The 14,766-nt window shown below is 41.4% G+C and overlaps 1 protein-coding gene across 4 annotated transcripts in view; it reads left to right on the top strand.

Moving 5' to 3' along the window:
- NHEJ1 (non-homologous end joining factor 1) overlaps positions 1–14,766 on the top strand; it is a 131,919-nt gene that overhangs the window by 4,323 nt on the left and 112,830 nt on the right. For 3 of the 4 annotated variants that reach the window (XR_007517966.1, XM_049888222.1, XM_049888221.1), the window contains exons 4-5: positions 7,643–7,781; positions 8,729–8,787. The exons of the other annotated variant lie outside the window; for it this stretch is intronic. Coding sequence is in view for 2 of the 3 variants with exons in the window: in XM_049888222.1 (XP_049744179.1) it covers positions 7,643–7,781; positions 8,729–8,787 (198 nt within the window). In the remaining variant the exon portion in view is untranslated. The remainder of the gene's footprint in view (positions 1–7,642; positions 7,782–8,728; positions 8,788–14,766) is intronic. 4 annotated transcript variants of the gene reach the window in all.

Raw genomic sequence — 14,766 nt, 5'->3', positions numbered from 1 at the left:
ATTCCGAGGGAGAAAAGACTTAGTGATCTGCTCCCATAAAGACTGTAGCCTACGAAACCCTATGGGGCAGTTCTGCTCTATGAGTCAGAATCTACTCAGTGGTACCCAACAACAACAATATGTGCTAGTTGTTGGGGGTTCAGATCTAAAAGATATAACTTCTTCTTGGAGTTCATGATCTAGTGAGAAGACAGATAGGAAACAATCAATGCTTTGACTGAGATAGGCCCAGGATGGGAGGAGGAAGGGGTTAAGGATCAGAGAAGACCTTTGAAGAGATAGTTTCGGAGCTGTGCTTTGAAGATGAGTTGGAAATAGTCAGGAGAAAATAAAGTAAAAGGGCATTCTAAGCAGAATGCATTTTGAGAGGCATGGAGATGTATAAGTGTGGGGCAAGTTTGGGAACTTTAGGACTGCAGTATAGATAGGAAGTCATGAGAAAAGTGGTTGACAGTGACCGGATCTTGAAGGATTCTAATGAGTTTGGATTTTATCCTACAGGTAACAACAGGGAGCCACTGGAAAATTCTAAGGACGAGTTTAACGTGGTCCAATTTGTGATTTAGCAAGATCTGGTAATAGAGTAGCTTATATGCCAGTGTTAGGTAGCTTTCTGAACCTTTTTCATCATTGAATTCTTATAGCAACCCTGCAAAGTAGGATATCATCCCTGTTTTTTGGAGTAGGAAGCTAAGATTGAGGGTAACTTGCTGTCTTAGTTTCCTGGGGCTGCTATAAGAAATTTCCACAAACTGGGTGGCTTATAACAGCAGAAGTTTATTCTCTCACAGTTCTGGAGGCTAGAAGTCTGAAATCAAGGTGATGTTGGGGCCGTGCTCCCTCTGAAGGCTCGAAGGAAGAATCCTTCATTGCCTCTCCTAGTTTCTGGTGGTTGCTGGCAATCCTTGACGTTCCTTGGTTTGTGCAGCGTAACTCCAGTCATTGCCTCCACCTCCTCATGGCCATCTTTTCTATGTGTTCCTTTGTCTGTCTCTGTCCAAATTTCCCTTTTCTTATAAGGACACTAGCCATTGGATTTGGGCCCAGTGTAATCCATTATGATCTTATCTTAACTTAATTACATCTGAAAAGACCCTATTTCCAAATAAGATCATATTCACAGGTTGGGGGGAGGAGGTAGAACTTTAAAAAATCTTTTGCAGGGGAGCACACAATTCAAACAACAAAACTTGCATAAAGCTGATAAGTTAATGAGCTGGAGTTTAACCCCTAAATTGGTCTGGTTCAAAAGCCCATTTTTAGGGTCTAGGAGAATAATATCGCCTCCTGACTTGTAGCTTTATGTGTTCTGAGAGATTCTATTAGAAACTAGTTAATTGAAAGTGGACATTAAGAACTGGTTTGGAGGTCTCACTGCCACCTGAGTCCTTCCACTTTTCTAGATAAACAGGGCTTGTTTCAGTCAGCAGAACTTGTGTATAGGGTCTTCTGTGCAAGGCCTAAGGGTATAGGTTTATCAACAGAGGGATCAGAAAACAAGTGAGCATCATCTCCTATTTTCCTTCTTTAGTCTTCCTGAGGCGGTGTGATGCTTTGACCTTGATAGGGTGGATAGAACAAAGGGCTTTTTGCAAAACTGTTCTCTGATCTTTATTTTTGATCTGGAACCCAGTAAAGCTAGACCTGAGTGCTAGGAGAACTACTTCTCATTTACTTTTGGATTTCCAAAGCTCAGCAACAGTACTTAGCATATACTAGTCACTTATATTTGTAGAATTGAATTTCTTCTGCTGAAATTTTCTATCCTGCTTTAGGTATCGTGTATAGAATTTATAGGTAGTCCCCAATTCATACTTAAGAACGGACTGCCATAAAGCCTATTATATTAGAATTTTATTTAAATACAAACAGTGGTTTGTAATAAGTAACCCAGGCACTACTTCGTGATGCTCGTGAAAACATTGTGCAATTTGGAAGTGTTTAAGTGTTTTATATGCGTAGAAAGGTAAAATATATGCTACCTACTAAAACGAACCTTTGACTGACTGACACTAAGAATCCTATGTACCTGTTCCAACTTACCTACAAATTCAACTTAAAGACAGAAACAGATCTTTGTTAATCCAGGGACTGCCTGTTATCTATTTAAAAGCAAGGCCCTTGTAGCTTTTTCTGTGACGCCAGGGGGCACTGTTCTCTCAATAATGCTTGTCCTGGGACCAAACGTTTGGGCGGTTTTTGGGTAGGCCACACAGTAGCTAGGTAGAGGAGTCTCATTTTGCAGTACATGCCCTAGCAGAGCAGTGAATGAGAATGGGGAGGCCGTCCTCTTTGGAGGCCAATGAGCTAGTATAATAATATTCTGGTTGAAAATATATGTTCTAGGCAAATTCCTCTAATTAGGGTGCTGTAATAAGTAAAGAGGTGGCAGTTTTTGGAGTGGGTGAGCTCTGGTTAGCCATGGGAAGAATTTATCTTTTGAAAAATTGATTAAAATTATGCTTTAGGTTAAAATAAAATATTTTCTATTAAAAGAGGAGGAATGCCAAACCGGGGAAACCTCTGAACCTGAGGAAGGTTTATAGAGAAAAAGAGCCAGTGGACACTGGCAGTGATGTAGGTGGATACTATTTCAGGCTGATGTGTGTGTCTGTGAGGTCACACAGACATAATTTTGTTTGTTACTCATTCTTGTGATTGTTTTTAATTTTTTGAATGAGTAATTCATGTAAAAGTAAAAAATTTGAAATAGCCTTTAATGGTATGCAGTGAAAAAATAGATTTCCCTTCTGTTGCCTTCTCCAGTTTGTTATTTTCCTTCTCTAAAGCAATTGCTGATGTCACAGTCTTGTGAATTCTTAGAGAAAGCCACATGCACACACCCACACCTGCATATATATATGTTGTTGTTATGTGCCGTTGAGTCAGCTCCGACTCATAGTGACCCTATAGGACAGAGTAGAACTGCCCCATATATATACACACATGCATGTATCATAGATGTACACATATAAACACACACAATCAGATATATATCTGTGTATATTATATGTATATAACCCATTGCCGTCGAGTCAATCCTGACTCATAGCAACCCTATAGTACAGAGTAGAATTGCCCCATATTGTTTCCAAGGAGCGCCTGGTGGATTTGAACTGCTAACCTTTTGGTTAGCAGCCATAGCACTTAACCACCATGCCGCCAGGGTTTTCTGTATGTGTATATATATATATATATACTCAAAAATATTAGCATGCTATACACTGTTTAGTACCTTAGTTTTTCCACTTAATTATAGAACTTGGAGATCATTCCATATTAATGTATTTAGAAGACCTGCTTTGATCTTTAATAGTTGCATAGTGTTTGAGTTGGATGTACCAGAATGTATTTAACTGATCTTTTGTTAGTAGATAATTGTTTCCAGTCGTTCGCTGTAATATACAGCGAATGTCCTTGTAATTATTCTTTTTGAGTGTAAGTGTGTGAATAAATTCCTAGAAGTGAAATAGCTGGGTCAGAGTATATGCGTCTTTAATCTTGCTAACGTAATGTCAGATTTCCTTCAGAGAGGTTATGCAGCTCAGCTCTTAACAGCAACACAGGAGAGGAGAGTACTGGTTCCCCACACCTTCTGCAGCGTAGTATTCACATTGATAATGTAATGGTTCTGTAAGTCTCTGCAGAATATTATGCAATATGTAAGACTTTGGGTCTCTGCTTTCTAGCACTGAGCTCATCTCCATTCTGCCCAACTTTACTTCATTTCCTCCTCTTTCCCACTATCTCTTTTCTAGTATCTAATGTAATTCTTAACATTTCATATTTTGACTTTCAGATGTTTTACCTCTTTGACCATTTTATGATCCTACGGGTCACATGCAAAGGTCCCTTTGTGGTAGAAAGAGCACAGGCTTTGGAACCATTAGACCTGAGTTTGTAACTCAGTTCCACTGTTTTCAGACTACTTGCATTGCCTTGGATAAGTTACTGAAATGTTATAGGACTCAGGTTTTTCATCTGTAAAATAGAGATACTAATTACATTACTATGGAGTTGTGAGGATTAAATAAGAAAATATATATATTTTTTAAATTTTTATTGTGCTTTAAGTGAAAGTTTACAAATCAAGTCGAACTCTCACACAAAAATTTATAAACACCTTGCTGTGTACTCCTAATTGCTCTCCCCCTAATGAAACAGCACACTCCTTCCCTTGACTCTCTCTTTTCGTGTCCATTCAGCCAGCTTCTGACCCCCTCTACCCTCTCATCTCCCCTTCAGACAGGAGATGCCAACATAGTCTCATGTGTCTCCTTGATTCAAGAAGCTCATTCTTCCCCAGTATCATTTTCTATCCCATAGTCCTGTCCAATCCCTGTCTGAAGAGTTGGCTTTGGGAATGGTTCCAAGCTTGGGCTAACAGAAGGTCTGGGGACCATGGGCCCCAGGGTCCCTCTAGTCTCAGTCAGACCATTAAGTCTGGTCTTTTTATGAGAATTTGAGGTCTGCATCCCACTGCTGTCCTGCTCCCTCAGGGGTTCTCTGTTGGTTCCCTGTCAGGGCAGTCATCGGCTGTAGCTGGGCACCATCTACTTCTTCTGGTCTCAGGCTAATGTAGTCTCTGCTTTATGTGGCCCTTTCTGCCTCTTGGGCTCATAAGAGAATATATATAATATTTCTTAAACTTAGCATTATAGTGGACCTGTGAGAGCAAATCAAATCCCCCAATTTTCCTTTTTTAAAAAGATAAGAATCCTGAGATTACACTGGATTAAGCCACTCTCACATCTAGGTGATGTAGGAGTCAGGGCTAGAAGCCAGGTCTCCTCATTCCCAGTCTATTACCCTTTCATTGTATCATCTGATATGATTGATCTTTGGATTGATAACTGACATTTGTTCTCCTGCCTATGACTTGTGAACATTTCTGTGAGAAATCTGAAGACTTTGGGGAGATTATAAATAAAGAGCTTTTCCTCTGGAAAAGATTGGAATCTCCTGTTTCTAGACTTACTATACTTCTTGACCTTCTTCACTGTTGCGCAGGAGCCTTCCACATATTAGGCACCCAGTAGGTGTTCGTTGGATTGACTCATTACCTCTTCATATATTGCTCTGTGAATGGAGGAGAGGCCCCTGATCTCCTAGCACTTCAAGATTTTTCCTTGTACTATCTGTGGATTTGCTTTGATCCATTTATACATTTTAACCAGTCTTTCTTATAGTCATTAATATGTATTTTCAAGACTTCTATCTAGTGTTAGACTATGTCCAAGAACAGGGCAAAGCTATCTGGAAAAATTGGAAATGAAATCCATTTTACCTTAGCCACAATGCCTTATTCTAACCAATTGATCTAAGGGAAATCATTCTAGTGCTCGTCTAACTTTGAAATGAGTTATACCCAAGGATTCAAAATGGTGTAACCCAATCCTATGAAATTATTTGAGCAGTTAAAATATTTACTGATACAAGAAAGTACAGTCCATTAGATAACTTTTGGTGCCTGGTATGGTATTACTATACTTAGTTAAACATGGGATTTTTTTTTTTTAAACTGTTCCTTCTCTTGGTTCATGTCATTATATTTACCACCACTCAAAGAAATTGCCTTAAGGTAGTTTCCCAGAGAGAGGCTGGTTATTAACTTCAGAAGTTTCTGTCATTTGAGTACTGGCACCAGATCGATGGTGATGCTGCTTGGTTAGCAATGGCCATTATTTTCAATTGAACTTGTCAAACATTGACTGGTTTTCATATGGTAAGCATTCACCTATTTTCCCTTCTGATCTAACTTCAACAGGACCAAACTCAACAAAACAATTTCAAGGAAAGAAGGTAGGGTCTAGAGTAGACAAATTTCCCCAAACACAGGATGTCCATCACATCCTGAGCAGTACTTCCTCGAGGCTTAAGTTTATGCTAAGCACATGAGCTGGGAGACAGTCCAGGTTGGGATGTGCAATATGATAGAATGAGGTGTAAACCAAAAAGTGACTAATATCCGCAGCTAGACTTGATTTCTGGCCTCCCACTCTGTGCTAGTAACCCTGTACTTCTTAGGTCCTGGTGCTGGTACAAAAGCTGCTGCCACGCATACACCCCCTTCCCACCCACACATACACCCAGTCTCCTCTCCCATTCTAACCTCAGAAGAATGTACAAAAAAGTCTTTTCCACTTAATTTGAGCCACGACACAATTGGAGTTTTTAGTAGTAACTTTTACTAGAAAATTAATGCATCATGAAAACATAAAAGTCTGAAGATTTCAGACTTCTGACCCTGATATAGGTAAGTCTCTGGCTGGCACGTATTATGGAACACTCCAGTACCTTTTCCTTACTTGAATCCTGCACGGGGTATCTCGTCTAAAAACACCATTTTTTAGATCTAGGGGAGGGGTTGGCATACTATGGCCAGCAGACCAAATTTGGCCAGCTGCCTGTTTTTGTAAAGTTTTATTGGAACACAGCCACCCTCATTCATTTATGCATTGTCTATGGCTGTGTTCATGCTACAGTGGCAGAGCTGAGTGCTGCAACGGAGACTGTATGGCCCACAGAGCCAGAAATATTGACTAACTGGTTCTTCACAGAAAAAATTTGCCAACCTCTGATCTAGGGCATTTCTTCTTCTAAGTGCCTCCTTTAGTCCATCTCCTTTCCAGGGAAGGGAAAGGAACTTTGATAACATCCCCTAGCCACAAATAGATTATTGATTTTAGTTATTTTTGTTGACAGGCTAATGGACACCTTGTGTGGGAGAACTAATGGTTATTCTATATAGCTATACATTATCATATGAGAGCATCACCCTAGCTGTGCTACAATATGGCTGTGTTTGCATCCTCTTGTTAAGAGCAAGGTGTGTGTGTGTGTCGGGGGGTATTGTATTATTCCTTTCTAGACTGGTCTCTTGGTGACTGTCTTGTTTCTATTATAACAGTGACCTTAGACTTTGCTGTGTTTATGGAAGAAATTAAAACTCCGGGCTATCATCAGCCTTGAAATGGCTCTTAAGAGTGTCTGGAGCTAATTCAACCTTCAAGGCTCCCTACTTTCTGTTGGTTTGTATCTGCTCTAGCCACACTGACTTTCTTGAGGGTTACTTGGATCTTCTGCTTTTGTCTCTCAGCCTCTACTGTCAGTTGAGCCAACCCTTTCGGCTTATCAAGTGTTCCACATCCTTCTCTTTAAATCACAACTCTAGGTCATCTGTTCATGGGCGTTCTCCTTTATTCTTCCCTTGTTTTATCTGCTTCACAAAGAAAATCCTTGAACCTCTTTAATATACTTATTTAATTAATGTATTTGTATTTATATTTGTATAAATGTGTTGCTTGTCTATGAAGAAATCCCTGGGTAGTACAAACAGTTGATACACTCAGTTGCTAATGGGAGGGTTAGAGGTTAGAGTCTATCCAGTGGTGCCTTGGAAGAAAGGCCTGGTGATCTACTTCTGAAAAAATTGGCCACTGAAAACTCTGTGGAACACATTTCTACTCTGGCACACATGGGGTTGCCATGAGTCAGGGTTCACTCGATGGCAACTGTTTCTTTTTTGATGCCTATGAAACTAAGTTTCTGTGAAGACATTTATTCTTTAGCACCTTTTTCTAGTACCTATATGAGGGAATACTTTGTATCTGTTGGCTCATTGATATCTCTCCCCTCAAAGGTCTCCCAACACTTGATTCGTCCTTTGATGGGCATGAGTCTGGCATTGCAGTGCCAAGTGAGGGAACTTGCAACATTGCTTCAGATGAAAGACATGGAGATCCAGGACTACCATGAGAGTGGGGCTACACTGAGCCGAGGTGAGAGGACATCCTTCGAAGAGCTGGGTGGGGACGTTCTTTGAGGGCCTTAGAAAAGAGGGAGATTCACTAGCATTAAAGAGGTGTTTCCCCAAGGGTGGATGCTAGATACTGACCAGGAACTGGATACTTGATACCAGGTAATACTTCTCTCTGCCTCGAGTACCTGGCTAGGGCCCAAGTGGCCAACAGAAGTTATAACCAAGTCCAGACATGCCCTAAGCAATGGCAAGGAAAGGCTTTGGAGAGGGGCCAGTAGCTATACAAAATTGTACTAGGGCAACATGAAGTTGGAAGTTTAGGAATTTGACCTTTGTCTTTGTGGTAGGAAAAATTCCTAGAGTAGATGCTGCCACCAAACCTGTCATTTGTTGCTAGTCACTCTCTTTTCCTCCCTGTTTGCCCACATACTCTCAACCCTTTTTTGCCCATGGGACTAGATGTCTTTGGATATTGCATCTTTCTTCTCTTTCCAAGCAGTCCTGAGCTCTGTTCCCTTTTCATTTTACAGGATGGAAGCTCATCCTATTTTGTTGTCGTTAGGTGCCATTGAGTTGGTTCTGACTCATAGTGACCCTATGTACAACAGAATGAAACACTGCCTGGTTCTGCACCATCCTTACAATCGTTGTTATGCTTGAGCCCATTGTCGCAGCCACTGTGTCAATCCATCTTGTTGAGGGTCTTCCTCTTTTTCACTGACCCTCTACTTTACCAAGCATGATGTCCTTCTCCAGGGACTGGTCCTCCTGATGGTATGTCCAAAGTATGTGAGATGTAGTCTCGCCATCCTTGCTTCTAAGGAGCATTCTGGCTATACTTCTTCTAAGACAGATTTGTTCGTTCTTCTGGCAGTCCATAGTATATTCAGTATTCTTTGCCAACATCATAATTCAGAGACATCACTAGGACTCAATATTTCTTTTCTCTATCTCTTCTCGTTATAGATCGACTAAAGACAGAGCCATTTGAAGAAAATTCCTTCTTGGAGCAATTTATGGTAGAGGTAGGATATTATTTCCTTTCTCCTGGAACAACTTTACTTTACTTCTTCTTTCCAGGTACCTGAGCGATGACTTGTGTTTTGGATGTTAAGTGGCTTATGTGGTTGAAAAACCCTGTCTGTGAAAAAGTTGCCTACAGGAAGTCTGATAAAGCTTGAGATGTACATGGGTAAGATAGGGGAAGTAGAAGGAAAGAATATAACATGTGTAAAACATCTCTGTTAAAGTACCTAGGGATTTCATTTGGAATTCTCTAAGCTTGGTTGACCAGTTGCTAAATTTTTGCTTCTTGAGTCCTGATCACAAAGTCTGGATTGTGGGAGTGGAGGAGTAGTCATTATTTCTTGTCTAGGCCCCTTTAGCATCCAGCTGTAGAGGAAGGTTAAAAGCTCAGTGCTACCATTTGGGAACTGTCTTGTGGGCACAGTAGGCTGTGGAAAATTACGGTGTTTATACAAGGGGACTGGCAAAGGAATGAACGGGGAGTAGATAATTGTGGCCTGTCAGGAGCTCCTGCCTAGGTTTCCCTTCTAAGGATTGAGCTTGGCCAAAAGAAACATCTCTTAAATGCCAAATTGGGGGAGTTTTAATAATAGTGACCTTTGATAATGCCAGTCAATATTGATCTTCTCGTTCCCTAACTCTTCTGGGACTTGTTGGTTGTACAGTTAGCATCTTAGTATAATTGCCCTATTTTCTAATTATACGTGTTGCCCAAGTTGGTACATTATTGTGTAAGTAAATGATGCTATTATAATATTGTGTTGTTTATAGATTATTCATATTTCTGTCTTGTCTTCTCAGCTAATTTGTAAGTTCCTTGTGGACAGGGACTGTGCATCACACTTCTTTTAAACCTGAATTTAGAAATTTTCACAGTGTTAGGCATAAAGCAGTTATTCTTGATTTGGAAACTTCTGTTCTGCCACACAGTACATGGACTGATCAATGACCCCATAGTGATTGGAGTCTTGACACTAAGAGCAAAAACTGTGAAGTGAGTGCTGAGTCCATGTACTGAAGCAATTATAACTCTGGAGAAGGAGGAAAATATGCATTGCCAAGTCCTGGAGCAGAATAGCTTTCAAGTCTTTATGGGGAAACAGGGACCATTAAACCTAAACTTGTGACAGAGATCAGACATTTCCTAGGCTGTTTTCTCTCAGGTAGTTTCCAGCGGTTCTGTAAGTTTGGTATTAGGGGCATTTGCATAGGTTGGGGATGACATACTAGTTCCCTCCATTCCTTAATTAAATAATGAAGGGCTTATTCTTAGCCCAGCAGAGGGGGCCCTTCCTAATCTAACAGTTGCATACCTACCCAGTTGGATGTCTTAAGATTTTTCTCTATATACGTTATGATTCAGCAATATGGAATTACTTTCAATTGCCCAAAATGCTGTTTTGTCTAGTCTTTATACCTTCACACACATTGTTTCCTTTATCTAGAATGTCCAGTGTTCTGGCCTTATCTACCTTGTAAAAAACTTCTATTAATCTTTTAAGTGTTAGCTTCAGCTTCTCTGGGAGGCCTTTCTAGACTCTTCTTGTTAAGGTAATCTTTCTTCCCTGCTACTATAGTGCCTTGGTTCATACCTTTATTTCACCACTTGTCACTTCACTGTTTGTATGTCTGTAAGACTGTCTTTCTTCTTTGCTAGCATATGGACTCTTTGAGGGCAAGGACAGTGTTGAATGCGTTTCCATATCCCTGTCACCAAGCATAGTGCCTAGAAGTAGTAGGTTCTCAATGAGCTTGTGGATGAATATGTTGATAAACTGCTGATAGGGGGATTTTATGAAAATTCTGTTAGACCTATATTTGAGGTCTTCAGTTATTCCCCTGGTTCATTTTGCAGTTTTGGATAAATCTCTTCTCTCGGAGCCTCTGTTTTCTCATTCATAAAATTGGAGGCTCATCTATTTCATACTGTTAGGTGGAGCCCTGCAGAATTGAATGAGAAAGCATATAGAATCCAACTGGGAGCCCAGGAAGGGTATTGATATTTTGAAACCAACTACTTCAAGAGTACTCATCCTTTGGTTTCTTGGTTTGGAGGTTTTGGGGTCATGGTTTCATGGGACATTCCAGTTAATTGGCCTAATAACATGTTTAGTGCTTCTGTTTTACCTCCTAGTTTGATACATAGTGCCCAGGGTCTTAAAAGCTTGTACACGGCCATCCAAGGCACAACAATTGGCCTCTATTCACCTAGAACAACAGAGGAAGAAAGAAAGTTAGGAATAGAAGGAGGATATGGAACGTGTGGCTAATTGCTTCCATGAACTGCCTCTTCTGCCATGAGACCAGAAGAACTGGATGGTACCTGGCTACCATTACTGGACATTTTATGAAAGATTCTGTAGCAGAATCCTGATCAAAAGGGGGAAAATGCGGAACAGAATTTCAAATTCTCATGGACTCCAGACTTCCTGGAGCCATGAAGTTTGGATGAATACCTGAAACTATTAACCTGAGGTAATTTTTAAACCTTAAACCAAAAATATCCCCTGAGGTCTTCTTAAAACCAAACAATAGTTTAGCTTAACTAGTAAAAAATGTCTGCTTTGAGCATTACGCTCTTTTAGAAACTATCTATATGGGATCAAACTGACAACAGCAACTTGAAAGACTAGGTGGCAACCTTAGGTGGCAGTGAATTTATATTAATGGGGGAGGAACAACTCAGAAAAGGAGGGTGAGAATGGTTGCACAACTGGGAGAATAATCAGTGTCACTAATTGGTACATGTAGAAGCTGTTGTATTGGTGTGTGTTTTACTGTGTATATTCTCAATAACAATAACAAAACAAAATTCAGGAAAAAAAAAAAAGAGTACTAAGCCTCTAAGTCTGAGTGGGTCACAACCAAACCTCATAGGTGTGTAGAATTTGATTATAACTGGAAAGGATCTGAGAGATAGGTAGTTGTAACTTTCCAATTTATAGATTAAGAAACTGAGTCAGAGAGATAAGACTGAGGTCATACAGCTGTAGCCTGTATGTTTAGGACCTCCCACATTTCTTGACCATTAGTCTAGTGTTATCCCTGTTTTCTTCTGCTACTTTAACTGGTTGTACACACCAATTAGAGGAGATATTAAGGCTGGGGTAATGTAGAATTCTGTGACCTCCTGGGATCACTGAGCTGCCCTCAGAATGTCCTGCATAGATACTGGAATCGAAAGGTTTCTCACTGGGGCCACGAATTTCTTATGGCCGTTGCCTCTTTTCAGTTACTCCGCACGAATTTCTTATGGCCATTGCCTCTTTTCAGCTACTCCGCTTGTCCAGGATCCTACAAACAGGACACAGGAGGGTCATGGGGTCATCCAAGACTGAGCTGAAAGGATGTGCCATCAAAATAAGCAACATGGAATAGGAAGATAAACAAACCAGGGACAGAGAGCTCAGGACGAAGGTGTAGGGGGGCCAGAGCTGATGTCAGAAGGCCATGGGGTCAGTGCCTGGGGTCTGCTTTTCCTAGTCTCATTGGAATGTTGCTACAGGGGCAGTAAGGTTTCTAGGATACTAAGGCTAGGAAAAATACTTAAGATTGAATAGCGGCTACTTCCCCATATGTAGTCCTTTTTTCCTCATCCCCTAAGAGCCTCTGATTTCTCATTTCCAGGAAACTGAAGGGGGCGAATCAATGGTAGCCTAACTATAAGAAGAATACTGACAATGTCAGTTCAAGTGGGAAGTGAAGGAATACTAGGGCTCAGTGTGGCGGCTGCTGGAATGACCCTCATATAGGGCAGGATTCCCGTATAGAGTGTGTCTAATGACTACGGGCTGAGAGGAACCTTTAGGAACTGCGTTAAAGAGGAAGTTTAGGATGAGTGGGCTGGCATAGCCCACTCTCAGTTTAGTCCACTGGAGGGAGTTCCTTCCTCTGGCCCTGTTCATGCCTCCCTCCCTCCATCTGGTTGCCATCAGGCTGTGTGGCTGCTGGCAGGCTCTTTATTTATTTATCCCAGTGTAATGGGGTGAGGAGGGAGCTGGCCTAGGGCTGGCATTCCGAGGCTATGCCACTGAGCCACAGGCGGTTTGCATGGGTGTGTGAGTCACTGGGGCTGCATGCTGCTCAAACCAGACGTGGCCAGGCTCAGGGACAGCAGGCAGCCCAAAATAGGGCCCCGCCCTCTGCAGCTGGCAGTCCCTGGCTAAGAATCAGCCTTTGACACCAAAACCTGGGCAGTAGTGTGAAGCTGGCTTCCTTAGGGAGGGGGACCTCAGCGGAGATAAGAACTGCAATTCTCTCCTCTCTATCTTCAAAGGAGGGTAGTCTGCATAGTAATCACTCCTATTGCTACATTCTGAATGCCTTGTAAGACTTAAACCATCTGTACAGTATAATACCTCAACCAAGAAATTTGGGGGCTATAGTTAAAATTGATTTGACCCAGCATCTGAAGTGTAGCCATGGTCTTTGTGTCCTGTCTAGTTTTAGTTACTATCTTCACCCCCTGTCTGGTTGCAGCCTGATTTTAGAGCAGTTACTTCATTGCTGCTCTCAGGAAGCTAGAGCTATATCAAAGACACCTGGGGAAGATGGGAAGACCTTTAATCTGAACATTGTTATCCACGTGTTAAGTTCATTTACAGACAGCTTCTACTTGGTTTCCTTAGCTGGCTCACCATATTTACTTGCCCCTTAAATGTTAGTGTTATCCAGGATTGTGTCCTTGGTCTTCTCGCTCTTTACCCTCCCTTTCTGGGTTATCTTATCCAGATCCCAGTTTCAGCTGTAACCAGAACACGAGTGAGTACCAATTCTGTATCTCCGCAGTGTTTCAGGTCCATATTTATTTCTGCATATTTGACATTTCCATCTGGATGTCCCACATGCACCACACCCTAAACATGTCCAAAACGAATCATCTACTTCCCCAAAGCTATTGTTACATTCGCTATGTTGAGGAATTTTACCATTAGCCTTCCAGCTTTCTAAGCTAGAAACTTGGGAGTCACCCACATTCCTCTTTATCCTTACTTTCAAAGCCTAAATTATCGAATATCTTTTGAATCTGCCCTTCTCTACCCCTACTTTCATTGTCTTGGATTAGCATCCTCCCTTTTTTGGGGGGTGGGGGAAGCTTGTCTTCTAACTTGTCTTCCAGTTAGTCCTTATTCTCCTCCATTTGAACTTCTAGTTATGCCAGAATGATCTTTCTGAAATGGAAACCTGATTATGTCACTTCCTTGCTTAAAGTCCTTAGAGATTCCCCATCGCCTATAGGATAAAGTTCAAGCTCCTTGCGTGCCACACCAGAGCATTCCTGATTTGGTCCTGCTGACCTCTTCAGCCTGATTCTCTGTCACTCCTCCATACACACCTTGCACTTTCATCATACTGAGGTATTGACAGCTTCCTGATTATCCATTTCTCACTCCATATCTTAGTATTCTCTTATCTCTTGTCCACTCAACTTTCTGAACTCTGCACAGGCATCTTCCCTTCTGTGAGTCTTCCGTGACAATTTTTACTTCCTTTAGTCAGATCTCCTTCTTCCCAGGTGTAAGTGCACTATCCAGCTATTCCACAGCACCCTGTTCATACCTCTACCATAGCATTTGTCATAAGTGAGGATGTTGTTGTTGTTACGTGCCATCAAATCGGTTCTGACTCATAGCATCCCCATGTACAATAGAACGAAATGCTGTCTGGTCCTGCACCATCATCACAGTCATTGCTGTGTTTGAGCCCATTGTTGCAGCCGCTGTGTCAATCCATCTCATTGAGAGTCTTCCTCTTTTTCTCTGACCCTCTGCATTACCAAGAATGATTTCCTTCTCCAGGGACTGGGCCTACCTGATAACATGTCCAAGTTACCTGAAACGATGTCTTGCTATCCTCGCTTCTAAGGAGCGTTCTGGTTGTACTTCTTCCAAGACAAATTTGTTCATTCTTTCGGCAGTCCATGCTGTAGCCAATATTCTTCGCCAACACCATAATTCAAAGGCATCAATTCTTCTTCG

Source organism: Elephas maximus, chromosome 6, assembly GCF_024166365.1.
Source record: "Elephas maximus indicus isolate mEleMax1 chromosome 6, mEleMax1 primary haplotype, whole genome shotgun sequence".
Taxonomy (NCBI): Eukaryota; Metazoa; Chordata; class Mammalia; order Proboscidea; family Elephantidae; genus Elephas; species Elephas maximus.
This window is presented reverse-complemented; position numbering and strand designations above follow the sequence as displayed.